Here is a 26,552-nt window from a genome sequence, read left to right as displayed (position 1 = left end):
TGTTATATAAATGAACATTTCATTATTAGGCAGCATGTGGGGAAAGCTCTGGGGCCTGATCTCACAGCACCCAGAGGATGAGTGTTGTTAAGTCGCTCATAGTTTCTGCAAGCCTAGTGGCTTATTTCAGGGGAGTTGGAGGAGGGGTAGGGGGTGCTGTGCCCCCTCGCTAGCTGAAGGCTCAGGTCACATTCTGCGCACACGTCCCTCCAGGGCCTCCAGCTCAGCCAGCACTTCCTTGGGCAGATCCTGGTTGACCTGCTCTGTCAGATAGCTCCGAATGTCATGAACCTCCTGTTGCCAAAAGTCCTTGGGGAGGGAGAACAACTGGGTGGTGTCTATGGCTCCCAGGCTGCTGAGATCCAAGGCGCCTTCCTTAGGCACCAGCCCGATGGGTGTCTCTCGGGCACTGTCCTCCCCGTCAAGCCGTCGGCAGATCCAGTCTAGCACCCGGGCATTCTCTCCAAAGCCTGGCCACAGGAAGCGGCCTGCCTCGTCACGCCGGAACCAGTTGACATGGAAGATGCGGGGCAGCCGGACCCCCTTGCGCCCGTCCATGCTCAGCCAGTGTTCAAGGTAGCGCCCAAAGTTGTAGCCGAAAAACGGCCGCATGGCAAATGGGTCATGCATGATGACCTTCCCTGGGGAGGGGAGCAGGATGGTAAGGAATCTCCTTTCTTACTGGAGAAAAGTATCCTGCCTCCAGCTGGAGGAAGCTGTGGAATGTTGGTGGTACTAGAATATCCTTAAGGCAGGGCTAGGGGAAGGGAGTGGGGAAAAGATACACCTGGAAGGGGTGGGCAGGAGGAAGGTCTGGTTCAGGGAGGGAGAGAAGAGGCAAGGTGGGCACAGGAGTAAAGCAGGGAGGGCACTCACCTTTGTGTTCAGCTGCTGCAGTGGCCTCGGAGCGCATGGCACTGCCCACAAACACCCCGTGGCGCCAGTTGAAGGCCTCATATACCAGGGGGACTCCTGGGACACCAGGGCACACGGTCACAGGCAGCCCTTATCTTTGCACCATCACTCTATCCCTTCTGGTGATCTCAGCTCCTACTGTCTCCTAGGACCTCCACTGTGGATTTTCAAACCCCATGCCGCCCCCCTCCACCTTGATTCTCCAGGTGGGGGTGCTCTACAGGCAGACAGCTGTAGTTAGCAATCCAGGTTGAGGCCCTCTGAGCTTTAAATACAAGAGGGAGGTGTGCCCTGATAGAGAGCCTGACTCTTAACCCAGAAGGCATGATGTTTACCTTTGGGTCTACGGCCTCCAAAGATGATGGCGTCAATGGGGACTCCCTCTGGGGCCTCCCAGGCGGGGTCTATGATGGGGCACTGGCGAGCCGGGGCACAAAAGCGAGAGTTGGGATGCGCACAGGGCTCCTTGTCACCTGGCAGAGCAAATACAAATACTATCACTTCCAAGGGCATGTCCACTCCCAACACACATACCTTTGCAGGCACTCTTGCACAATTTCTTTTTGCCTCATCAGCTCCCTGCAACCTTGAGTTGGAGGTTGGTAGGGAGAAGGGAGCCAGAACATCTCCCCTGAAGATCAAGTTATTTATCCATGATGGTGCTGCCAACTGAGTTATGGGAGAAAAGAATGGGAGAGGAACTGGGGTTTAGCAGGATATTAATGTTTATGCTAAGTTACAGAACTTGGCCAGTGCTCAAGGGAATGGGGTTAAATACTGTCGTAGAATTATAATAGAAATTTTGCCCCAGAAACTCTTCTTTTATGAGATTATTATTTAAATAAACACTCAAACCTAAAGCAAAAACTGAGACTGTCAGGTCAGTATTTCAGATAACTGACTTTCCATCAGCAAATGGCAGAAGACAGAATTTCCTGAGTTATCAAAATGCAAACAGGAACTAATTTTAAAGCTAGCAGTATTTTGGTAATTTCCCTGGGTCTGCTTAGACCCTGCTGGAGTGACAGGGCTTGAAGAACTCAGTTGAGGACGTAACCTGGACAGTTGTAACCTGAAGAGACCATTTTAGGCCCCTTCAGATGCCTGGAGAGGAGTTGGGACCAAGTCAGTGGCATATGTATAAAGCCCCATCATGGGGGCCCTGAATGGGCACAGTGCTTTCTCTGCTAGAAGTTGCTGCTCAGACCTGGGGGGCAAGGGAGTCACAGACCCAGTGTACCCTGCCCTGCTCCAGCCCCAGCTCCTGCCTCCACTCTCATATAAGCACCATCCCTTACGCTTCTCTCTGGCACTTTCATCCCCAGTTCAGGACCTAGCTCAGGGTATTATTCTGAGAATTGAAGCTGGTACAACACACCCTAGTAATACCCCTGAATCCAGAGATGATGAAAGGGTTGGGCAACTAGCCTGTGGGGAAATATGAAAGTTTCTTGGATTTCTCAGTTGGGTGGGAAGGCTGAGGAGGGCTTAATGATGGTGTTAGAGAAAATGAAGGATGATTAGATGAAGAGGGTGACTGCTAAGCCAGCCTGGAAAACTTGAATGTAAGCTTCAGTGACCGCAGGCCACCCTCCCCTGCTAAGCTCTTCTTTGCTCCCAACCCTAGATCTCGGCTCTCTAAATGCCAAAGGCCACTAAAAGCTGAAGGTCCAGAGTGCAGGGCTGGGGGAAGGGGAGGGCGGCAGGGCACTGGAGAGTAATGACAGGGTTGAGAAACTAGCTTCCAGGAGAGGCTAAAGAGCTGGTCTAACTTCGTTTGGAAGGACTGGGGTGAATATGTTGGAAGAGCAGGGGAAAGTTAACAAAACTGACTTTAGACAATGGTTATTTTAGGGGGGTGGCGGTGGGGACCCAGGGGAGGGGAGGGGCAGGCTTCCTCCTTCCTAATGGGTCAACTTTATGGATTGTGCTTTGAGTCCCAATTCTTTCTGTAATAATTTCCAAGACAGCCCTTCCCCTTTAAAAACATTCAGCTTATATTAATTGAGAATTTACTATGTGTTCAGCACTATGTTGAACCTTTTACATGTATTATTTAATTTAATCCTCCAACACCTTATGAGCTAGGTACTGTAATAACTACCCCCATTCAAGTGATGGGGACCCTGAAGCTCAGGAGGTTTTAGCAACTCAGTCAGGCCACAGAGCCAATGCTTGGTGGAGCTGGGATGTGACTTGAGATCTTGCTTAGGGTTAGAAAACAGAACATTCATAACTCCCTGTGCCTCCCAGAGTTCCTGGGAGGTGGCTGCAGGTTGAGGAAAACTTTACATCAACAAGGTGCTGAGCCCCGGGTCTGACTAACCCCTCATACCAGGTTTCCAGGGTTTGCCTAGCCAGGAGGTCACGGTGACGCCAGGTGGAAGAGGCTGATCAATGCCCTCCCAGTACACACCGCCATCGCTGGTCTCAGCCACGTTGGTGAAAATGGTGTTACTCTGGATTGTGGCCATAGCATTGGGATTGGTGGTGGCAGAGGTGCCAGGGGCCACCCCAAAGAAGCCATTCTCAGGGTTGATGGCCCGGAGTCGACCTGTTGGGAGGAGAAGTGAAAAAAAAGAAGGACTAACCAGGAAGAGTTGAGAGGCTCCGTCTTGGAAGGTCTTGCTCAGCTCCTCCCTGCCCTGAGCTAGACCCTAGATCTGAGGGGAAAGGCTCTGCATCTCCAGGGTAGGGGGCTGCCAGGAGGCAGGGGGGGTGGGGCGGTCGTTCAGGAAAATGTTCTCACTGACAAAGTTCACCCTGAGCAGTGAGGGGAGCGTCGAACCAGAACCCAGAGTATGATCTGAGGGCCTCTCACCATCACTGTCAAACCTCATCCAGGCAATGTCATCCCCCACACACTCCACTTTCCAGCCTGGCAGTGCTGGCCGCATCATGGCCAGGTTTGTCTTGCCACAAGCACTGGGGAAGGCGGCTGCCACATAGCGCTTCTTCCCTGCTGGATTGGTGATACCCAGGATCTGCGAGTTGGGGAGAGAGAGGACAAGGAAGAGAGCACCAGACAGAGGTCAGGAATGGTCTGCTTGGGAAGGACAGCTAGGGGTTGACAGGGAGGACCAAGGTTTATTCACTAATTGGGTACACCGCCTGGCCATGGGGCCTGGGGTGGCAGCAAGGGGAAGCCCCCCAACAGTCAGCAGCCTCAGGCCAAAACTTCGGGCATTTGGGCTGAGTCCTTGGCCTCCAGTCTGGCAGTGGAGAGGCGAGGCTGAGGCTGACTGGTCAGGCCCTGCCCCTGGCCTGTTCCCCTCAGATCCTCACCAGGCCCTCACCAGCATGTGCTCCGCCAGCCAGCCCTCATCCCGGGCCAGCCGAGAGGCGATGCGAAGGGCAAAGCACTTCTTGCCCAGCAGGGAGTTGCCACCATAGCCGCTGCCGAAGGAGATGATCTCCCGCTGGTCAGGCACGTGGCCAATCAGGGTTTTCTCTGGATTGCATGGCCACTGGCTCACCGGCTCCCCTGGGGACAATGGATTCATGGGGCTGCTGGCAGGGGCATCAGGCATCAGGGTGTCAGGGGCTGGAGGGATTGGGGTTGGCAGGAAAGACATTGGGAGCAGTGGTGGTGTCAATGGGTGGCTAAAACCTCCTACCTCATGACACCTGTCAGCTCCTGTGCCCCTATTCTTGGATAATTCTTCTCAATCTTGTGCAAACGACTTTGTCAACACAGACTCACTCCCAGCCCACTCCTGCTCTAGAACATGGGACTTCACTATCTCACTAATCAGGATAGCTAGGATATGGGGTTCCCTCTGAGTACAAGCCGGCCTCTGTGTCCTCCCCTGGGCAGAGCAGGTGCTCACCTTGCCCAGTCAAGGGTTGGCCCACAGAGTGAAGACACTTGACAAAGTCGCCATCTCCCAGGGCCTGGAGCACAGGTGTCCCCAGCCGAGTCATAATCCGCATGCTTGCCACCACGTAGGCAGAGTCCGTGAGCTGCACTCCGATGCGGGACAGTGGGGAGCCCACGGGACCCATGCTGAACGGAATCACGTACATGGTTCGGCCTATGGAGGAAAACGCCCCCTGGATGAAGGGTTCCAACCTGTTGATACCTTCAGTGCCCCTGCCTCTGTGTCCCTGCCCTGATTACCCTGCATGCAGCCTGGAAACCTCTCATCCACAGCTTGCTGGAACTCAGCTGGGGACATCCAGTTGCCCAGCTGCCCACGGGCCCCACCAGCCGGGAGGGGCACCGTGTCCCGTTGAGAAGGAGTTACAATCACCGTCTTGCTCTCTACTCGTGCCACATCCTTGGGGTCTGTGCGGGCCAGCCAGCTGGGGGAGAGCGGATATCAAGAAGATAGTGGCCAGCAGACCGCCCTCACCCCAGACCCACTCTTTCATGTCCAGCTTTGTCTCCAGGTCTTCTGATGGCCTTATTTTCTCCCATCCATTTGCATCTCAGTTCTTGCCCCAGATTTTTTTTTTAATGTTTGGATCTTAGTTTGCGGCATGCCAAGCACATGGGCTCAGTAGTTGCAGTGTGTGGGCTTAGTTGCTCTGCACCATGTGGGATCTTAGTTCCTGGATCAGGGATCAAACTCGCGTCCTCTGCTTTGCAAGGCAGATTCTTAACCACCGGACCACCAGGGAAGTTCTCTCCCCAAGATTTTGTTCCAATCTAAGGGGTAGTTCCCTTGGCCCCCGGCCCTCTAATGGCCTCTGCCCTGGCAGAAACTCCCTGAATTTGTTAAGTAAAAAAAAAAAAGTAAAGGCTTTTATTTGTATCAACTTAACATAAAAACCCGCAATAATTTCTGATGGTTTCCCTCAAAGCTCCATTCTGCTTATTCCATTGGCATGGTCTATTTAAAGTTGGATTTTGTCTCGGTAAACCCAAAGTGGCCTCGTCCACGGAGCTGCCCCCATTTCGCAGGTTGCTGGGCTCAGGACTTACCAATTGTTGTACTTCGGGAGTTTTCGGATGAGTCCCTGCTGTTCCAGCAGGGCCAGTGTGGCAGTGTTCTCCGCCTCAGTCCCATCACAGATGTGGATGCCCTCTGGTTGGCACAGGCGGGCACTGTGCTCCACAAAGTCTCGAACCTTAGCAGGCAGTTGGCCCAGATCTCCGCTGAGGACTCGCAGCGTCTGGATGCTACACCGTGACGACCAACCCCAGGGGCTCAGCCTGTGCCAGCTAAGCCTGCAAGAGAAGAAACAGAGAGGTAATGGGCCAGGTGTACTCATGGAAGATGGGTAAGTCAAGGGTACAGAGGGCTGGGCTTCTAAAGATGAGCTAAAGTCCGTCTGGGTACAGGCACCACAAAGAGGTTGGACTAGGTGAAGGAGATGGGTTCAGGCCATGTGTATTTTGTGGCCTTTATGAGGCTTAGTGAGGGTGTCTCCTGATTGGCAAGGGACAGGTATCACCAAATGAGCATAAAGGCACATGTCTGGCAATATGGAAGTATATGTTTAGGCATGCTGATGTTATTCTAGGCTTGGCTCATGCCCATGATTTACTATGTCTGGTCAATGTCTGGAAATGAGCAGGTGTCCTGTGGCCCAAATGTCAATAAATTGTGCCCAGGTGACAGCTTCATGTGTCTGGTGTTCTTTTTATTCTCAAATATAGTTTTGCATGCTGTAAGACTGTGAAAGCTTCAAGCAGAGGACCAGGTCTGTGACATGGTTAAGTCCCAGTTTTCTCAATTTGGGCCCTTGCACAAAGAGTGGGTGATTGGATCTCAGGGTTCCAGGCATTGTTTCTGTGGCTGCCCAGCGGCCCAACAAGGATTGCATAAAGTGTTGCCACTGGGTAGGTAGGTATTTTCAAACTGTGTGGAAGGCTGACTGTCAGGGAATATCACTGGCTGGGCTGCATGCCCCAATTCTTAGAACAGAGCCCCCTGGAATCTGTCCCTTCACACCCCTAGGAGAGGGAAAAGTAGGTTCTGCTCTGATTGGCCTGGACCCAAGGTGGAGTGATCCAGAGAGAGCAAAGGCCAAGAAAGGGAAGTTACCCTCCTCCTATGCCTGGGCCTTGCCCACCAGAAACTGTACCCCACACGCCCAGCACTGCATGACCCTGTCCCTCCCTTGGCTCTCTTTCCTAGAGCACAAATGCCTAGAGCTTTGGCGGTAGGGTGGAGCATTAGACTCCAGGGTGCTCAGACTCACAGGGAAGAAGCCTGGGGAAGAGAGGACACTCAGGCCGTGCCTGGGAGCTGGGTGGCTTCACTGGGCAGGGCAAGGTGGAGACCTAGTGTGGCCCTAGGGGCAGAGAAGGAAGCCTCCTGGGACCTGTTCTGTTCTGCCTCTGAGAGTTTTCCCCAAGCATTAATTTTAAAGGCATTCAGCCTTGGGGAGAACCTCTCTCTGTGGGGAGGCTGCCTCCGGGAGTCTCCTGTGAAGCTCCCCCTGCTCTTCTCCAGTCTCTGGAGTGGGACCTTCTCCTTTTTCTCTGCTCCAGAGACCACCCACAATGGCTGGCCTAGTGGAACCAGCTGTGGGACAGACAGCGGGTCGGCTCAGACTCTGAGACAAAAGCTGAGAAGGGAGACTACAGAGGGAAGACAGAAAGCTGATAGACAGGCAGGGCCTGGGGATTCGTCCTGGACAGGGGATGAAGCCAGCCAGGTAAGAATGAAGGCAACTTAGTCCCTACCTCTACCATGCCTCCCTCCGTCTTGAGACCCCAGACCCCTCTAGCTGTGCAGGGCTCCCCGCCAGGTTCCCATCCGGGGGAGGCCGGGGAATGGCTGTTTACCTTCTACCTTCTTTAGGGAGCTCTGAGCTCAGTCCCCAGGGGGTTCGTGCATCCTTGACCCCAGGGCCCTACTTCTCCTCACTGCAACCTGTGGAACCACTTACATCTGTACCAAGCAAAGGAGGAGATATGGAGACAGGGCCCCGCGAGGGCGAGAGAGGAGGGGAAAGGAAGTTCTGAGAGTGGCAGAAACAGACGGTGTGGTCAGGGACCAGCAAAGCAGGGAGAGGGAGGAGGGGACGGAAACCGAGACACCCGGAGCGGCTGAGGCCGCCCCGATCTCCGGCGTGACGCACGACCCGAGAGGACGAGATCCAGACACACTCGCCACCTGCCCGCCTCCTCCTCTCGGATGCAAAACCAGGCCGAGGGGGGCGAGCAGGACAACGCATATGGCAGCCCTGAGGGGGCGAGCGCGGCGGAAAGTGAGGGTCGGCCCCGGTCTGGGGATCACTCACCGCAGGCCGGGGCGGTACATAGCGGCCATGGCACCTGCGCTGGGGCTGCGGGGTGGCCGCGAGAACCGAGCGGAGCCGGGGAGATAAGGAAGGCGGGGAACGAGGGAGCAGCGCCGAGAGCGGGAGCTCAGGCTAGGCGGGAGGCGCTTAAAAAGGAGGCGGGCCGGCGCAGGGGCGGGACCCAGCAGCGCCGGCGAGACCCTCTCTCCGCCCCCGGGCTACCCGCGGGTCCGCCCAGCCGCGGCCCCCCCGCTGCATCCTAGCCCCCAAACCCTTGTCTCCCATTGGAGGATTGGTTCCTCTCCTCGGCTCCCCTCCCCGAAGCCCCTCCCCACCGGTCCGCCTCGCCTCCTGCACATGATGTAATTTTGAGGACTCTTGCTCCTGGGAAAGAGCGACTGGCAGGCACTGGGTGGCAAACAAGCCAAGAACTAGGGGCGAGGCCAGGGGCTGAACCCACGGGAAGCTGAAGGTTTAGAAGCTGGGGGCTGGGCTTTGCCTTTCCCTTTCCTCCCGGGGCTTGGGCACTCTGGGCCCAGGCTCTTCTGTTGTCCAGATATTAGATATCTGGACATGATTAGAGTTAATACATGGTTCCCTCAGTCCCCAGCTCCCAAACCCCTGTTTCTTCTCCAGGAGATGAGGATTCTTCTCTGCCCTACCATGGTGGTAATGTCTCTCCACCCCAGAATCTCTTCTTTGGGGCTCTGGACTGATCATTCCCTCCACATTCCCCTGAAGAACGTATCTGCCCCAACCAACCATAAAGTCCTCTGGTAATTTCTCAAGTTATATCTCCATCCAGACATCTGTCTTCAACTTGAGGCCCTGGGTATTATCCCAAATGCTATAGCACCTCAAACTCAACATGGCTATGGTAAGCCAGCATCCATTCCTTATTTCTGTTAATAGCACCCTGATGTTCCTTTGGGGAACCACCTCCTCAAACTCTGTGGTCCTGCAGGCCTCTTGGGGGTAGGCTCTGAGCTTGGCCAAATTGTGTGTTCTTTACTTGGGCCATAGCCAGTGGAAATGTTCAGGAATGGGGGTGATGTCTCTCTCTCTCAGGCTTATTCTGTCAGCTTTCAAAATGGGCTCCCTGTCTGCTGGGGTTGCTGGGCTGGAGGAACCTAAGCCTGATGCTGCTGGGTGTCAGCTTGGCCCTGCAAAGGAGAAACCTGCCTGAGATGGAAGCCAGTCTAGAGGAAGCAGGCCGACAGATGGAGAGCAACAGATTCCTGATTCGAGGGTTCAGTTCAGTTCATTTCAGTTGCTCAGTCCTATCCGACTCTTTGCGACCCCATGAATCGCAGCACGCCAGGCCTCCCTGTCCATCACCAACTCCCGGAGTTCACTCAGACTCACGTCCATCGAGTCAGTGATGCCATCCAGTCATCTCATCCTCTGTTGTCTCCTTCTCCTCCTGCCCCCAATCCCTCCCAGCATCAGAGTCTTTTCCAATGAGTCAACTCTTCGCATGAGGTGGCCAAAGTACTGGAGTTTCAGCTTCAGCATCATTCCTTCCAAAGAAATCCCAGGGCTGATGTCCTTCAGAATGGACTGGTTGGATCTCCTTGCAGTCCAAGGGACTCTCAAGAGTCTTCTCCAACACCACAGTTCAAAAGCATCAATTCTTCGGTGCTCAGCTTTCTTCACAGTCCAACTCTAACATCCATACATGACCACAGGAAAAACCATAGCCTTGACTAGACGGACCTTTGTTGGTAAAGTAATGTCTCTGCTTTTCAATATGCTATCTAGGTTGGTCATAACTTTTCTTCCAAGGAGTAAGTGTCTTTTAATTTCATGAATCAAGGCAAATTGGAAGTGGTCAAACAGGAGATGGCAAGAGTGAACGTTGACACTCTAGGAATCAGCAAACTAAAATGGACTGGAATGGGTGAATTTAACTCAGATGACCATTATATCTACTACTGTGGGCAGGAATCCCTTAGAAGAAATGGAGTAGCCATCATGGTCAACAAAAGAGTCCAAAATGAAGTACTTGGATGCAATCTCAAAAGCGATAGAATGATCTCTGTTCGTTTCCAAGGCAAACCATTCAATATCACAGTAATCCAAGTCTATGCTCCAACCAGTAATGCTGAAGAAGCTGAACTTGAATGGTTCTGTGAAGACCTACAAGACCTTTTAGAACTAACACCCAAAAAAGATGTCCTTTTCATTATAGGGGACTGGAATGCAAAAGTAGGAAGTCAAGAAACACCTGGAGTAACAAGCAAATTTGGCCTTGGAATACGGAATGAAGCAGGGCAAAGACTAATAGAGTTTTGCCAAGAAAACGCACTGGTTATAGCAAACACCTTCTTCCAAGAACACAAGAGAAGACTCTACACATGGACATCACCAGATGGTCAACACCAAAATCAGATTGATTATACTCTTTGCAGCCAAAGATGGAGAAGCTCTATATAGTCAACAAAAACAAGACCAGGAGCCGACTGTGGCTCAGATCATGAACTCCTTATTGCCAAAGTCAGACTTAAATTGAAGAAAGTAGGGAAATCCCCTAGACCATTCAGGTATGACCTAAATCAAATCCCTTATGATTATACAGTGGAAGTGAGAAATAGATTTAAGGGACTAGATCTGATTTGAGGGTTAGGAATCAATAAATGTTTTCTCTTGCTCAAGCTAATTGTAAGAGGATTTCTGCTATTTGTAACAGAGACAATCCTGATTCTCAGATTTCCCAGAGTTCTATGCTGGAATATCATGGGACAAGGGGAGCTGGTCTCCAGCCTCGGGCTTGCTACTGACCTTCACCTCTTCCACCCAGGCTGCATCCTGGACTCAACCTCATGTGTATGTGTTTGGGACAATTTCTTCCAGTCCCTACATCCAAACTCTGTCTATAGCCACTCCACTGCAAGCATCTGCCTCTTTGTGCCTGCTCTCTGGCCTAAAGATGTGCACACTGGTGGTGTCACAACCAGCCTTTCAAAGTGATGCTGAAAGCCCAGGTTGTCTGTACACTGATGCCGAATCTAATCTTGGCAACAGAGTCTTGGGTGAAGTAGAAAAGAATTAACTTTATTACTTTGCCAGGCAAAGGAGGCTACAGTGGGTTAATGCCCTTAAAACTGTCTGTCCCAACTTGGAGAAGATAGTGAGAAATTTTATAATAATTGTTCGAAGAGAGCATGATCAATTTGTGGATGTTCTTCTGATGGGTTGGTGGTGAGGTAAGTAGGAGTCAGCATCATCAATGTTCATCATCAACTGGTACATGCTTGTGGATAGCATACCATCATTTGATAACTTCTCCCACCTGGAAGAGTTTTCAGAATTTGCAAAATAACTCAATGATATTATTATGTCTATCAGTTGCTAGGGAAACAGGACCTTGCCCCATAGTTGCCCTTAACTGTGTCTCCCTGATCTTGCATCCCTTCCCTTCCCTAGTTAACAACTGCTTGAATCTGTCCACTGGAACTCAGGGAAGGTCATGGAGGCTGAATGAGGGCTGTTTCCTATAATCAATGAAATGGGGGACACAGAAAGTCTTTGCACCTAGGAGCCCCACAGAGCCTAGCTTGATATCAATAGGTCATCATCTCTTTTGCTCTCATGGTTCCCTATCAGCAAATGGAACCACTATCTAGCCAGTTGCCCCAGAGGAACCTGAACCAGTCTGGACTCTTCCTTCCTTATCTTCCACAGCCAATCAGACACCAGGACCTTTGGATTTGTACTTCACAATTAGCTCTCAAATCAGTGTCTGTCCACTTGACCCTTGCCTTAGTTCAAGGTTTATCTCTCACTTGGCTTCAGACAATAGCTTCCAAGCACCTGCTTGGCCTCCCACATCTCCAAATGCTACTCCCTCTCCCTCCCACTAAGTTCTTCTCCGAACTTTGCACATAAGTTCACTTTGGAAAATTAAGAGAGAAGGATAATGTTTATTGTATGGCCACTAGGTGCCAGGCTCTGAACCAGCAGTTTTACATGCATGTGTGTGCGTGTTCAGTCATGTCTGACTCTTTGCGACCCCAGGGACTGTAGCCCGCCAGGCTCCTCTGTCGGTGGGATTTCCCAGGTGAGAATACAAGAGTGGGTTGCCATCTCCTCCTCCAGGGGAATCTTCCCGGCCCAGGGATGGAACCTGCATCTTCCGGGTCTCCCACACTGGCAGGCAGATTCTTCACTGATGAACCACTGGGGAAGCTCTTTACATGCACAGCCTCATTCCATTTCACGACAACTCTGTTTTATCGATGTGGCCACTGAGGCTTAGAGTTTAAGCCATTTTTTCAAAGTCACACAGCTGATCAGCAGGAGAAACAGAATCTAAATCCAACTTTTTCTTTTTTTTTTGAATCCAAGTTTTTCTCACTCTAGTTACCAAGTTGGTTTTTTTCCCCTGCAATTCTATATTGTCTCTGATTTATCATTAAGAAAAAAAAAATGAGATCATAGTATTCTTAGGCTTAAAATTCCTTGAAGGCTTCATATCACATGACAACTGATGTCTTTCATAATCTGGCTTCTGTTTATCCAGTGGTATCACCTCCCGCTCCTTACTTGCTGTCTTCTTTCCTATATGCCAAACTCTGCAGTTTCCAGAGCACAGCTGGGAATCCTTTCTGCCTTTCAGGTTTAAATTAAATATCACCTCCCGTGTGAAGGTCTGTGTGCCCCTTAGATTTAACATCTCTCTCATCTGTGTTAGCTCTATACTGTATGCATACCTATATCTTTGAATTAATTGTACTTTATTATAGTTGTTTTTGTATCTCTATAATCCCTGGGCCTTCTTTTAGCCTGACCCACCAGATGGTCCAGTGTCAGAGGAACACCACCAGGGGGCAGGGCAAGCCCTGGCTTGGTCTGCATTTTCTGCTCCCCAGGGCCCTCTGGTTCACCCCATGGATGTCTCACAGAACCTCTGCAGTAGATACTAGGACTGTGGCCCAGATCCCCACTTTAGAATCACAGCACTTACTGAAACTGAGTGGGACCCTGTGGGACCCTCCCAGATACAAATCCTTTTTGTGTCCCCAGTTTCTTATTTGGAAAGGCTTCAGCTTCCTAGACCTTCCCTGAGTACCAAAGGGCAGATTCAGGGAGGAGAGATAATGCATAAACAGGAGGAGCAGTCCAGAAAGGATAGTGTGGCTATAAAGCAGGGTCTTGGTTCCTCCTCAAGGGATATCAGTTCAGCTCAGTTAAGTTCAGTTGTTCAGTCCAGTTGTTCAGTCATGTCCGACTCTTAGTGACCCCATGGACTGCAGGCCTCCCTGTCCATCACCAACTCCTGGAGTTTACTCAAACTCATGTCCATTGATTCGGTGATGCCATCCAACCATCTCATCCTCTGTCATCCCCTTCTCTTGCCTTCAATCTTTCCCAGCATCAGGGTCTTTTCAAATTAGTCAGTTCTTTGCATCAGGTGGCCAAAGTATTGGAGTTTCAGCTTCAGCATCATTCCTTCCAATGAATATTCAGGACTGATTTCCTTTAGGATGGACTGGTTGGATCTCCTTGCAATCCAAGGGACTCTCAAGAGTCTTCTCCAACACCACAGTTCAAAAGCATCAATTCTTCTGCACTCAGCCTTTTTTATAGTCCAACTCTCACATCCATACATGACTACTGGAAAAACCATAGCTTTGACTAGACAGACCTTTGTTGGCAAAGTAATGTCTCTGCTTTTGAATATGCTGTCTAGGTTGGTCATAACTTTCCTTCCAAGGAGTAAGCATCTTTTAATTTCATGGCTGCAGTCACCATCTGCAGTGATTTTGGAGCCTCCCAAAATAAAGTCTCTCACTGTTTCCACTGTTTCCCCATCTATTTGCCATAAAGTGATTATGCCAAAGCCTTTGACTGTGTGGATCACAATAAACTGTGGAAAATTCTGAAAGAGATGGGAATACCAGACCACCTGACCTGCCTCTTGAGAAATTTGTATGCAGGTCAGGAAGCAACAGTAGAACTGGACATGGAACAACAGACTGGTTCCAAATAGGAAAAGGAGCACGTCAAGGCTGTATATTGTCACCCTGTTTATTTAACCTATATGCAGAGTACATCATGAGAAACTTTGGACTGGAAGAAACACAAGCTGGAATCAAGATTGCCGGGAGAAATATCAATAACCTCAGATATGCACCACCCTTATGACAGAAAGTGAAGAGGAACTAAAAAGCCTCTTGATGAAAGTGAAAGTGGAGAGTGAAAAAGTTGGCTTAAAGCTCAACAGTGAGAAAACGAAGATCATGGCATCCGGTCCCATCACTTCATGGGAAATAGATGGGGAAACAGTGGAAACAATGTCAGACTTTATTTTTCTGGGCTCCAAAATCACTGCAGATGGTGACTGCAGCCATGAAATTAAAAGACGCTTACTCCTTGGAAGGAAAGTTATGACCAACCTAGACAGCATATTCAAAAGCAGAGACATTACTTTGCCAACAAAGGTTCGTCTAGTCAAGGCTATGGTTTTTCCTGTGGTCATGTATGGGTGTGAGAGTTGGACTGTGAAGAAGGCTGAGCACCGAAGAATTGATGCTTTTGAACTGTGGTGTTGGAGAAGACTCTTGAGAGTCCCTTGGACTGCAAGGAGATCCAACCAGTCCATTCTGAAGGACATCAGCCCTGGGATTTCTTTGGAAGGAATGATGCTAAAGCTGAAACTCCAGTACTTTGGCCACCTCATGCGAAGCATTCACTCATTGGAAAAGACTCTGATGCTGGGAGGGATTGGGGGCAAGAGGAGAAGGGGACGACAGAGGATGAGATGGCTGGATGGCATCACTGACTCAATGGACGTGAGTCTGAGTGAACTCCGGGAGGGGTGATGGACAGGCAGGCCTGGCGTGCTGCGATTCATGGGGTCGCAAAGAGTCGGACACGACTGAGCAACTGATCTGATCTGATCTGATCTGATGGAACCAGATGCAATGATCTTAGTTTTCTGAATATTGAGTTTTAAGCCAACTATTTCACTCTCCTCTTTGATTTTCATCAAGAGGCTCTTTAGTTCTTCTTTGCTTTCTGTCATAAGGGTGGTGTCATCTGCATATCTGAGGTTATTGATATTTCTCCCTGCAATCTTGATTCCAGCTTGTGCTTCATCCAGCCCAGCGTTTCTCATGATGTACTTTACATATAAGTTAAATAAGCAGGGTGACAATATACAGCCTTGATGTACTCCTTTCCCAATTTGGAACCAGTCTGTTGTTCCATGTCCAGTTCTAACTGTTGCTTCCTGACCTGCATACAGATTTCTCAAGAGGCAGATCAGGTGGTCTGGTATTCCCATCTCTTTAAGAATTTTCCACAGTTTGTTGCGATCCACACAGTCAAAGGCTTTGGCATAGTCAACTCAACAACACAAGCAAACAACCTCAAGGGATATATAAAAAAATACCTTTGAGTTCTTCTGCAGCAACTGAGGCCCCCACCCAGGTTGTTGTTCAGTTGCTAAGGCGTGTCGACTCTTTGCGATCCCATAAACTGCAGCAGACAGGCTTCCCTGTCATTCATTATCTCCCTAAGTTTGTCCACCCAGGTGGAGAATGGTAACTTCAGGCTGAGCACACAATCCCTGGAACACAGCCCTGTTACCTCACCAGCAAGCAGTCAGAAGAAAAAATTCACACACCCTAAAGGCCCTACCCCAGATTTTGTCTATAAAATCTTCTTCCAGAAACCCACTGGGGTTTCTGAGCATGAGCCACACTTTCTCCTTGCTTGGCCCTGCAGTAAACCTTTCTCTGCTCCAAACTCCCACATTTCAGTTGGGCCTCACTGTGCTTCATGGGGTATGCAAACTTGCATTTAGTAACAGGTGCAGGGTGTGACCAGCCTTGTCTTACTCTGCATTTTCTGCTCCCCAGGGCCCTCTGTGTCTCCCCTTGGATGTCTCACAGATCCCCCGTGGTGGGTGCTGTGGCATGCTGCCCAGATCCTTCAGGATCCTGTCTCAGCTGCTGAGTGTTGGCTGCTGATAGTGAAGAGCTGAGCACTTCCCCGGGTACCACCTATGGCTGAAGGGAGCTGTCTTGCCAAATGTGCATGCCTCTTTCCTGGGGCAGCCTGTGTCCAATGACTGATTGGTTCAGGGGTCCAGAGTCCCAGCCCCTTTCTCTCAATTGAGGACACTCTGAAGTTTCATCCTAGCTCCAGAGCTCCTATAGGGTCAGCTGAAGCCTCTGTTTCAGCCATAATGCTCTTCAACTCTTCTCTCTATCCAATGCTGCTTCCCTCACAGACTCTGAAAATCCTCCCATCAAACCACCTATACACAAGTTTCCATCTTGGAGTTATTTATTTTTTTTTCCAGCTTAAGATATCTCCCCAACTCAACTTGGATACTGCATTAACCCCCTAATCGGACTCTTGATTCCATTTTGGCCATCCTTCACAGTAGATCTGAAGTGATCTTTTAAACACAACCTGATCATTCCACGTCCTTGCTGAAAATCCTTTAGTAGTTTCTCATTGTTCTTAAGGGCTTCCCCAGTGGCTCAAAGGTAAAGACTCTACCTGCAATGCAGGAGCCGCAGGAGACGTGAGTTTGATCCCTGGGTTGGGAAGATCCCCTGGAGGAGGAAGTGGCAACCCACTACAGTATTCTCGCCTGGAGAATTCCATGAACAGAGGAGCCTGGTGGGCTACAGTTTAGAGGTTTGCAAAGAGTTGGACACGACTGAAGCGACTCAGTACGTTCTTTTTAAAGTCCATGTCCTAAACTTGGCCTACAAGTCTCTGCGTGATCCAGCCCCACCCTCACCTATCACCCTTCTTCCCACTTTGCTTGGTTTTTGCCCTTTGGCTACAGTGTTTTTGTTTTTCTATTTCATGCATGTGTTTACCTCTTCCCTGCCCAGAGCCCTTGCATAGATTATTCCTGTGACTTGGAATCCCCATCTTCTCCACCCCTCCAGACTACTCCCCTGACTAGTCTCAGTTTAATGTGACTTCCTTAGGCTAGTTGTTGCTATAATGCCACTGCCGCCCCTGCCCCCACATTAGATTAGGTTCCCATGAAATAAAGTCTCATAGGTCCCTGCCCTTCTCTTGCATAGCACCCATCTTCATATAATGAATTATTTTTACGTAGGCCCATCCCTAACTAGAGGCTCTAAATATTTGAAAGGTATGACTTAAACAAGCTAACAACTATTAAACAAAATATATTCTATTCTTCTACCTTGACAAATACACACACAATGGTCTGGAATTTGAATTCAAATTTGGATTTTGTTTGGAATTCTCAGGATTCCACAGCAGAATGTGATATTGTGGGGGAAGGCATCTCTTTGGATCCACTTCTTTTCCCACCTCTGACACCATCTTCTACCACAAGGGGACTCCTTTGCATGCATGTAGACCTTCCTGTCTACACAGCCCAATTCTGTCCACAGTCTCCTGCCAATAGCCACTCCTTGGCCACCCCCTGGGTGTAAGGATGTGTATGTGAGTAGTGTGATCTACCCTTGGGAGGGCAAACCCAGGAAAGAGGTCCATGTGGGCCCTAGAAGTGGGCTTGGGGCCCTTTGCACAGAGAATTCCTAAGTACGTGGAGTATAGTCCGGAAGGCGCTTGGGGTATGGGCAGGGGAGGCCTGGACTGCTCGCTGCAAGGGACATAGCCAGAAGAGGGCCAGAGAGATGCCTTCCAAAACACAGGGCCCAGGGCAGGGGCTATTCCTACCTGGGCCCAAGGGCAATAAACTGACATTTCCCTGGTTCATCAGTCTGTAAGCGCCACAAAGATGGGGCTGGTGATGGTCTGATTTACTGAGGGTCTCTAGTGTCCAGCACATTGTTTGGTGCAGAGTAGGTGTTTAATCAATATTTGTCAAATGAATGAATATATGAGAGGTAAACCAAGAAGAGGTCTGAGGATTTGGATGCATTACTGATGATCTAGTTGTACAGGTTGTACAGGACTGCAAAAATGAGGGTGCAGGACAGAAGAGAAGGGCAGGGAACCCCAGATCACTGGCTCTGTCTCCCTTCCTCTCCTTTCTCTTTGTTCCCTACCCCACTCCTCCAGGACCTTTGCCGGCCTGGGCTCCCTCCACATGGTCTAGCATCCCTCTGTCTGTATCCTTTTACCTTTAGTTCCTTTGTCCACTGCTCTTTTTCTGTGGCCCGACCATCGATTTGTCTGTTATGTATTTGTTTCTAGTTCTTGGTTGCCAATCTTACCTTCCTCTCTCCCTTCTTCTGCCACTTTTACTCTTGTAGCCCTTGTTCCCGTCACCTCTTACTCCCTCTTGGTCCCCTCTTGGAAACTTTCTTCTCTCTTTTAGTTCCCCATGGCCCTTCGCCCATCTCTGCGTTGTACCCATGTTCCTCTGGCTCCTTCAATCCAGATTGCTGGGGAGCCCCTGACTTGTTCTGTCCTCTTGCCCAAGTTTATACTTACTGCCTCCTTAGCTAAGTCTTCCTACCTCCCTTACTCTGTTTTGTCCTTCCCAGAGTCCACCTGGTTTCATCTTTCTCATCCCCTGTCCCTGCTTGTCCTTGAGCCAGACAGTCTCAGCATGTGGCCCCCTCCTGCCAAGAAAACCCATGAAGCACCTTGTGGGTCCTCTCTGGCTACTGCAGGTTCTTCTCTCTGTGCCCTTAGTCCTTTCCCCTGGCCCAGCCCTCACCCCCCAGACTCCTTTCCCTGGTCAGTGGCGCCTGGTCTGAGCCCCGAGCGGCTCAACTTGCCTGAGCTTGTTTAGTCTGACTCCTTTAGCCCGTTAGAGGCTTAGCCCTCCCACCTCTCCTCTGAGCGCTCCAGTAAACAAGAGGATCAGTGCAGACCTGACAGCTGCTGGGGGGCAAGTGTCTGGCTAGACCAGACCGGGCCTACGAAAGGGGCTGCAGTCAACACTTGCTATTTCTTCTTCACAGGGAAATTCTGAGGCCTCTTTCCTGTGGATTTCCTTAGAACCACATTCCATGGGCATATGTATGGGGTCCCTAGTCTCCATGGTTCCCATTCCCATTTTGTGGCCTTGTTCCCAGGCCTTGGGTTTTGTTTGTTTGTTTTTCTTTTGCAAAAATAACACTAGATCCAGGCCATCACACCACTTGAATGATGACAATGGCTTCTGCTCCATAAAATGGAGGCCAAGTGTAGAAAGACAGGTGTCCTCTGATGGAGGTCTTTTTATATATGTGTAGAGAGAGAGAGAGGAGAGACCACACCCACCCACCCCCACACACACACACATACACACATGCCCCAAAGAAAGCTGAGTTGACTACAGGTATTCTGTAGACCAAGGGTTCTACTTTAGTGCTCATCAAAATAACCTGGAGGACTTATAAAAACACAGAGTTTTGGGGTCCCATCCCCAAAGCGTCTGATTTAGTAAGTTTGAGGTGATTCCAGAGAACTTGCATTTTTTAACAAGTTCCCAGATGGTGCTGCTGATCTGGGGACCCCAGTCTGAGAACCGCTGTCTTAGATCATCCGAATCCACCAGCTCTTAACCTAACTCCAAAGGCTCGGACCCAGTTAATTTTTATAATTGATGATCCTTGGGGCTGATGGACACCCAGGTTTCTCTTTGGGTGGGGAAAGACCTGTTAACCCCATGGGAGTGTTTGGATGTCCTTAGAAATTAGAGAATAGCCTTTAACTCCTGGAGTTCTATTCTAGTACAGACTCTATTTAAACAGCTTCAGACAGGTTTAAACATCTCCTTGGCTAATACCTAGTATCCCTGTTCCAACTTCTACATGGGGATGATAGCTCTAAGAGGTGTTAGGGGATTAGGCTGAAAATATAGGTCACCCCCCAGCCATCTGGGAACCAGGAGGAGTGAGAGAGGAAGAGAGCGGTTCAGAGACACACAAGGAAAAGGTGAGGGGAAGCAGAGGGCAAATGAGGGCAGTTTCAAAAGTGCCTTGGATGGATTGATGGTGATTGGATTTCAGTGTCCCAAGGTGGCCCGGAAGGAAAGAAGGAGCAGGGCTCCTCATTTCCCCTATGCTCCTGCTCCCAAGCTGCCTGTCCTGGGGCTGGGTCTCCAGCGATGAGAGAGGCTGGGAATAGATTAGGCAGGTCCTGAAGGGTTGTTTATCTTTCTGATGCCATAACTGTGAGGGGCATGAGGTGGGAGTGAGGTAGGCAGCAGAAATGTAAGGATTCCTGAAAACAGGAAACAGATTCAACAGCCCAGGTGAGAGTGGGCTTGGGAGAATTCATACTCCCCTAAAATACCCACAAGGCATGGCAGGGCCTTGGAGGCTAAGGGTGCTGGAAGCTTGTCTGGCCCTCTTTTCCAGTCCCAGGCTTTCAGTCACCAAGGGCTGAGGGTTGTGTCTGCATGAGGTTGCCGATGGGGGCCAACGTGGCACTCTGTACTGGGGAACGGGGAACAGTGAGTTGGACCATCTGTGATATGCTTTGTTGGGGAAGATGCCCCCTTCCCTTCCTTGAGACCAGGCAGACTTGTCCTCTCATTTCCTGCAACCCCCCAGGTCAATGAGATATGCAAATGATCCCCTCACCTCATTGGCTGGAGGCCTGAGAACCATGGATGACCTAAGAGAGCTGGCCCTTTAAGAGTGCCCAGTGGGCTCTGTGCCCACAGCCCCTTGTTCTGAGCACAGAGGTGCCAGGCCCTGCTCAATGGGGCCTCCATTCTCTGGGGAAGCTGTGCCTGCCTGGCTCTGACATTTGACCAATCATCTCTGCCACTCCTAAAGTGAGTATGTCTGAGGCCTCCCTGAGTGTCAGGCCTCTCACCTAGAGCCCCCTCCTCCAACACCTGCTATCAGCTTTTTGTTGGGCTTTTTGTTTTCTGTTTTCAGGAATCTTCACATTTCTGCCCCCTGGTCTACTCCCACCTCAACTGGCTTTAGGTCCCTCACTGCTATCACATCAGAAAGAAAAACAGCCCTCCTCACTTATGTTTTCATCCAACTTTATCTGGACACCTCTCTCTGTGTCTCATCATCTCTCTGTCAAAGATCAATTCCTTCAATGTGTGTTTTTGTTCCCATCCCCTCTACCCTCTCAAGGGTGAGGAGCTCAATAGATATGGCAACACCTGGGACAGGAAGAGAGAGAAGCCTTGTCCTTCCTCCTGCCTCTCTGGGCAGAACCTGCATCTCTTGGCCTGAGATGTGGTTGGAAAGCAGCTACCTAGGCTTGAGGCAGGAAGATGGAGCCAAACTCTAAACCCTGGGGCTAAGTGTGTGTGTTAGTTGCTCAGTCGTGTCCGACTCTGCAACTCCATGGACTGTAGCCTGCCAGGCTTCTCTGTCCATAGAATTCTCCAGGCAAGAATACTGGAGTGGATTGCCATTCCCTTCTCCAGAGGCTCTTCCTGACCCAGGGATTGAACCCTGGTCTCCTGCATTGCAGGCAGATTCTTTATTGTTTGAGTTACAGGGAAGTCCCTGCCTTGTCCCTCCTGGGGCTGTTGGAACTGGGAGCTGGGCTCAAGCTTGGGACTTCCAGGCTGGGAAGTCTCTCCAAGGTCACCTAGCCAGAGGTGCCTCAGGTGGGCACATGCTCTGTGGTTGATAACGGAGAGGAGGGTTCCTGGGTGACACAAGTTTGGGGTTCAACTCTGTTGAAGTTGAGCAGATGGCTTACTGAAGGACTTCTCAGATGACTATGTTGCTTGTGCTCTGTGAACCTGCAAGAGGTGAGGATTGGAGGTAGCATTTCTCAAAATGATCTGAGCATAGACCCCCTCCTTGGCTATTTCTCAGACTTCATGTTTTGCAGAACAGTCTTTGAGAATTGTTAAAGTCTAACTACCTTCCTTGAACAGAAGGGGAAACTGGGGTCAGAAGGGGAAGGTGACCTGTTCAAGTTCACATGTCTTAGGTCCTGGATGGAAGGAGGAAAACTAATCTTGGTTGGTTTTCCTTGGAGAGATTGGCCTTGAGGAAAGATGGTCACCACTCTGTTCTGATCTTTTTAGAATTGATTCTGGGAACTTTTTTCCTTGAAGAGTCTCTTGCTCCTTGATTAATCCATAGAATGAATGTGCACTGAGGGTCTTCTATGTGCAAGGTGTTGGCCTGGATGTTCTGAGAGAGGGAGGTACTACAGCATGTGATCCAGCTATATTAAAATCCACAGCATATGTGCCTTGCCAATGCCCTAAAATATACACATTCTCTGTCACAGTTAATTAAGCAACATTTTTTTAATTGCTTGGAAATGAAATGATGCCTCTTGAGATGACAGAGACATTCAGCATGTCCCAGCACTAGAGTTGGGAGTGCTGCCATATTCTTCTTGTTTTTCATAGATCCCAGAGGCACCAGCAGGCTGGAGGCTGTGCTATCCCCTTTCTCATTCAGGCTTTAAGCGGCTTGGCCCCTGGTCAGGAGCCCCTGCCACCTAAGAAGTTGTTTCTTAGCCTGGAGGCGACTATGCAGGGAACAGACTGTGCCATCACCCCAGCTTTCCAGAATTCTGTCTCCATGGCACTTGGGCTTTGGGGGAGGAGACTGGCAGGAAGTCTCCAGGTGCTCTGAACCTGTCTTCTTCTTTGCAGGTGCACCCCTCCTAATCCAGCCTCAGAATGGCACTGCCTCCCAGTCCCCTGGCCATGGAGTATGTCAATGACTTTGACTTGATGAAGTTTGAGGTAAAGCGGGAGCCCTCAGAGGGGCGATCTGGCCCCCCGACAGCCTCTCTGGGCTCTACACCCTACAGCTCAGTGCCTCCTTCACCGACCTTCAGTGAGCCAGGCATGGTGGGGGCCACTGAGGGCACCCGGCCAGGCCTGGAGGAGCTGTACTGGCTGGCCACCCTGCAACAGCAGCTGGGGGCTGGGGAGGTGCTGGGGCTAAGTCCTGAGGAGGCTGTGGAGTTGCTGCAGGGTCAGAGCCCAGTCCCCATTGAAGGGCCCCATGCCTACTACCCAGGGAGCCCAGAGGAGACAGGAGCCCCGCATGCCCAGGTGAGTGGTCAGTGAGAGGGTCGGAGAAGGGGGCAGGGTGAGGGGAGGCCAACCCAGAGAGGAAGGAGAGTCGCTGGAGAGGATTACCAGTTTGGGAAAGGAACAAAGGACAGAGGAAGGGAGGTACCTTTAGAAGATATCAGATAAAGAAAACCATTGTTCTGCAATCCCCACCCCCCACCCCACCCCTAAATAGAGAGAAATGAGTAGGCTCAACCAGGAGGAAAAGGGAGAAGACAAGGTTAGAAGAGGACCAACTGAAAGGGGAGAGTTGAGAGTTAAAGGGCATCAGGAATGATTGATTACGGGCAGGTATATAGATACTGAGTTTGTGGAAACCAGGAAAGGGTTGTGCGTGGAATGGAGTGGAGTTGAGACTGTAGGAACCGGAATGAAGTTGGCCTTTTTAAGACTCGGTGCTTCCCCAGCACCCAACCTTCTCAGGAAGGATTGGGACTCATCCTATTAATCATAGACAGATGGGGGCGTTGAGGGCATTAAGATATAATCCAAATCCTTTAAGGGTCACAGGGTTGAGGAGCCAGGTGTGTTGGAGGACAGGGGAGCGAGGTGTGTTGGAGGGGCAGGGTTTGTCTGCCCTGGGACACACATAGGCCAGGAGCCCCGCTCAAGACCCCGCAAAGGCAATGTGGGGTTCGGCTGCGCGATTGGCTTGCCCGAAGGTGGGTGGGAAACGCGGGGACCACCCAAAGGGGTCGAAGACCCTTGGTGATGGTGGAGGGCAGTGGAGGGCGTGTTGGGACCTGGAACAGGATCTAGGCTGCAGGATAGATTCAGGGGAAGGCGCATGTTTAGGTAAAGGTGGGAGCCGGGGGCGGGGCCAGGTGGGCGGGGCCATCGGAGCGTGGAGCCAGGCGCTCACCGGCGCTCACCGGCGCCCCGCCGTTTCTCTCTGCAGCTGGCCGAGCGGTTTTCCGACGCGGCGCTGGTGTCGATGTCTGTGCGGGAGCTAAACCGACAGCTGCGGGGCTGCGGGCGCGACGAGGCGCTGCGGCTGAAGCAGAGGCGCCGCACGCTGAAGAACCGCGGGTACGCGCAGGCCTGTCGCTCCAAGCGACTGCAACAGCGGCGGGGGCTGGAGGCGGAGCGCGCCCGCCTGGCCACCCAGCTGGACGCGCTGCGGGCCGAAGTGGCCCGCCTGGCTAGGGAACGCGACCTCTACAAGGCTCGCTGTGAACTGCTGGCCCCGAGCGGCCTGGGGCCAGAGGCCACGCCCACCTCTTCCTCTGAGCCCCTGGCCACCGAGTGGTGGAGTAGGTGGGCGGGCGGTGCACACCACCCCGGAGGCGCCTGCACCATTCACTAGATGGTTACTGAACGCCTTCTGGTGCCAGACATTCCTTTGGATGACCCACACAAGTAGCCCCTAACTTCCTGGACCCTCAAGGCATGCTCTGAGGTTAGATGCTGGTCGTTTCCTGGGAGAGGGGTCCCCTTCCCTCACGCAGGACGTGCACAGAAACCCTTCACTTTCTGCCCTACTCTATAGGACCGGGTCACTGAAATCTGCGGGGGTCAGTGCCAGCATTGTGTAGGGGGCGGGCGGCAAGGAGGTGTGGATGACGTACAGTGAATGGGAGGTGAGGGAGTCCTGCTGCTCCCAGATCAGTTTAGATTTTAATTCAAGGCTTTCAACCTGTAGTGCAGTAAGGTGGTAATTAGCAATGAGGCTATGTTTTCATTCCAGGGCTCGTAACCTCCCCATTTTAGGACAACTGCATTTTCAAGATTTCAATTCCCATTATCAAGACAGACCAGAAACTTGATTCAAGAGGCTTTTGTCCTAGCTAATCCCATGGCCCCCAAGGTCTAGAGCAGCAAAGGCCAGAAGAGCTCCGGGGGTGGTAGGTGTGGTCTGGGAGAGGACCCTGAGCAAGAGTCTGAAAACCTGGGTGCTAGTCTCAGCTCTGCCACAGGATACCTCTGGCACCTTGAGCAAATCACTGGCTCCCTGGGTTTTGACGACCTCATCTAATGCTCACTTGATTGGATGACTTCTGACACCTTTCCAGTTCTGGCCTCTCCATAGTGTGGAAGCCCTAGGGGTCTCCCTGAGAATCCCTCAACTCAGCCTCATTAAAGGGACTTCCTGCCCTGTTCCAGCTTCCTGACTGCAGCCTAGGCCCTGGATGAGACCATGCACTGGTTTTGGGTTGCTCCTTCCATGCTGCCTTGGCCTCCAGACCTGCATAGGTTGCCCCTGCTCCCTTCTGCCTCTCTGCGGGCTGAGGTGAGACTTTCCCCAGCCTGACAAGGAGCTGAGAGAATGCAGCTTTTGTGAATTAAACTTGAAGTCTAGGCACAACCGTATGCTATTGGCTAGATGTTCTTGCAATTTAAGAAGTGTTTATTCTATATCCTTGCTCCAGGCCTATGTAAGTGTGTGTGTGCATATGTGTGTGTGTGAGAGAGAGAGAATGAGAGAGAGAGATACAAAGTGTGGTGTGGGGGAAGAGATTGGATAGCCCCCACCTGGGCTGAGTGGAGGATCACAGTTCTAAGGCCTAATGGAAATGGGGGTGGTGGGCGGGGATTGGGCCAGATGGAACCTTGCGCTCCCACCTCCACTGCATAGAAGCCCAAGAACAGTAGTGACCCAGCCAGGCCTGCCTGTGGCTATCCTGATGGCTCGTAGTTGCCATGGTAACCCAGCCCTTGAGTTCAGCAGCCTACAGAGAATGGGCGGGGCTCTGGGCAGAGCAGAGGCATTGGGCTGGAGCAGTTACCTTAGCAGCAGTGGTAGGTCCTCTAAGGGACATAATAAATGGAGAGAAGCAGTTGGGTGTGGGGGAAGAAGCTCCCATATGTCTCTCTTCCTTTCTGCCCCCTCTACTCGCCCCCTCCCCAGCTGTCTCTTCCCATCCCTGTTCTTGTTCCCTCCTCCCGTCCCCTAGTTCTAGCCCAGCTCATCCCTCCTCCACTCAGGAGCCTGCGATGAGAGTCCTCTCCTCCATCTCCACCAGAATTTTCTTTCTCTTCTCATTTCCCACCACTGACCACTGGTCACCTTCTTGGGCTCTGTCTTCTCTATGAGTGGCTCATGGCACCTTGAGCACCTCCTCCTCCATCCCCTTCCACTGGCATCCTTGAAGGGAGAGGCTGGGGCAGGGAAGGTCCTTCTAGGAGCCCAGCTCTTCTCCCGTCACTCTGGCTGTCCCCTGGATCCTCATGTGTTCTCTACAGCTGTGATCTAGACCCACCACCATTCTTGCCTGCCTTCTTTAACTGGCTGAGGCTCTGCACAACACACAGAAGGGCAGAGATGCCCATCCAAGGCATCTACACCCATACACATAACTGGGCCATGTTTACACACCCTGGGGTCACAAGCGGGTCACATGGATACACCGCAAATGGAAGTTGCACATTTATGATTAAGTGTGGGCCCCTTATTCATATGGGCCCAGACTCAAGTTCTAGGCCTATTAATCTTCTTTGACCTTAGGTAAGCTTCATTGAAGCCTCATTTGCTTTGTCAGGAAAATGGGGAAGATAATGGTAACTACCTAATGAG

At 51.1% G+C, this 26,552-nt stretch overlaps 2 protein-coding genes across 5 annotated transcripts; one reads left to right on the top strand and one right to left on the bottom strand.

The window, feature by feature from the left end:
* Window positions 1-8,270, bottom strand: PCK2 (phosphoenolpyruvate carboxykinase 2, mitochondrial). 3 transcript variants are annotated; one of them, XM_025296121.3, is made up of 10 exons: window positions 8,113-8,270; window positions 5,843-6,088; window positions 5,036-5,220; window positions 4,746-4,949; window positions 4,212-4,459; window positions 3,737-3,899; window positions 3,251-3,469; window positions 1,251-1,388; window positions 877-972; window positions 1-641 (listed from the first exon to the last, which is right to left on the bottom strand). In XM_025296121.3, the coding sequence occupies exons 1-10, from the start codon at window positions 8,139-8,141 to the stop codon at window positions 187-189; spliced, it is 1,983 nt and encodes a 660-aa protein (XP_025151906.1). In that variant the 5' UTR covers window positions 8,142-8,270; the 3' UTR covers window positions 1-186. The 3 variants fall into 3 exon arrangements, with proteins under 3 accessions (XP_025151906.1, XP_025151907.1, XP_025151908.1); XM_025296122.3 differs by having other exon boundaries at window positions 4,212-4,399; XM_025296123.3 differs by lacking the exons at window positions 5,036-5,220; window positions 8,113-8,270 and having other exon boundaries at window positions 5,843-6,076.
* Window positions 7,065-25,605, top strand: NRL (neural retina leucine zipper). 2 transcript variants are annotated; one of them, XM_045162116.1, is made up of 3 exons: window positions 7,065-7,524; window positions 22,610-23,017; window positions 23,937-25,605. In XM_045162116.1, the coding sequence occupies exons 2-3, from the start codon at window positions 22,637-22,639 to the stop codon at window positions 24,342-24,344; spliced, it is 789 nt and encodes a 262-aa protein (XP_045018051.1). In that variant the 5' UTR covers window positions 7,065-7,524; window positions 22,610-22,636; the 3' UTR covers window positions 24,345-25,605. The 2 variants fall into 2 exon arrangements, with proteins under 2 accessions (XP_045018051.1, XP_044781262.2); XM_044925327.2 differs by lacking the exon at window positions 7,065-7,524 and adding an exon at window positions 20,666-20,797.
* The last annotated feature ends 947 nt before the right edge of the window (window positions 25,606-26,552 follow it).

The sequence above is a fragment of the Bubalus bubalis genome, chromosome 11, assembly GCF_019923935.1.
Source record: "Bubalus bubalis isolate 160015118507 breed Murrah chromosome 11, NDDB_SH_1, whole genome shotgun sequence".
NCBI classification, from domain to species: Eukaryota; Metazoa; Chordata; class Mammalia; order Artiodactyla; family Bovidae; genus Bubalus; species Bubalus bubalis.
Note: the sequence above shows the minus strand (reverse complement) of the source record. Positions and strands in the feature narration are given on the sequence as shown.

Excerpts from the sequence above, each read along its gene's own strand:
- NRL (XM_045162116.1), top strand. The coding sequence starts at position 22,637 with ATGGCACTGCCTCCCAGTCCCCTGGCCATGGAGTATGTCAATGACTTT. Across the intron at positions 23,018-23,936 it reads CAGGAGCCCCGCATGCCCAG|CTGGCCGAGCGGTTTTCCGA; the intron begins GTGAGTGGTCAG and ends TTCTCTCTGCAG.
- PCK2 (XM_025296121.3), bottom strand. The coding sequence starts at position 8,141 with ATGGCCGCTATGTACCGCCCCGGCCTGCG. Across the intron at positions 6,089-8,112 it reads ATGTACCGCCCCGGCCTGCG|GCTTAGCTGGCACAGGCTGA; the intron begins GTGAGTGATCCC and ends CTTCTCTTGCAG. Across the intron at positions 1,389-3,250 it reads AGGCAAACCCTGGAAACCTG|GTGACAAGGAGCCCTGTGCG; the intron begins GTATGAGGGGTT and ends TTGCTCTGCCAG.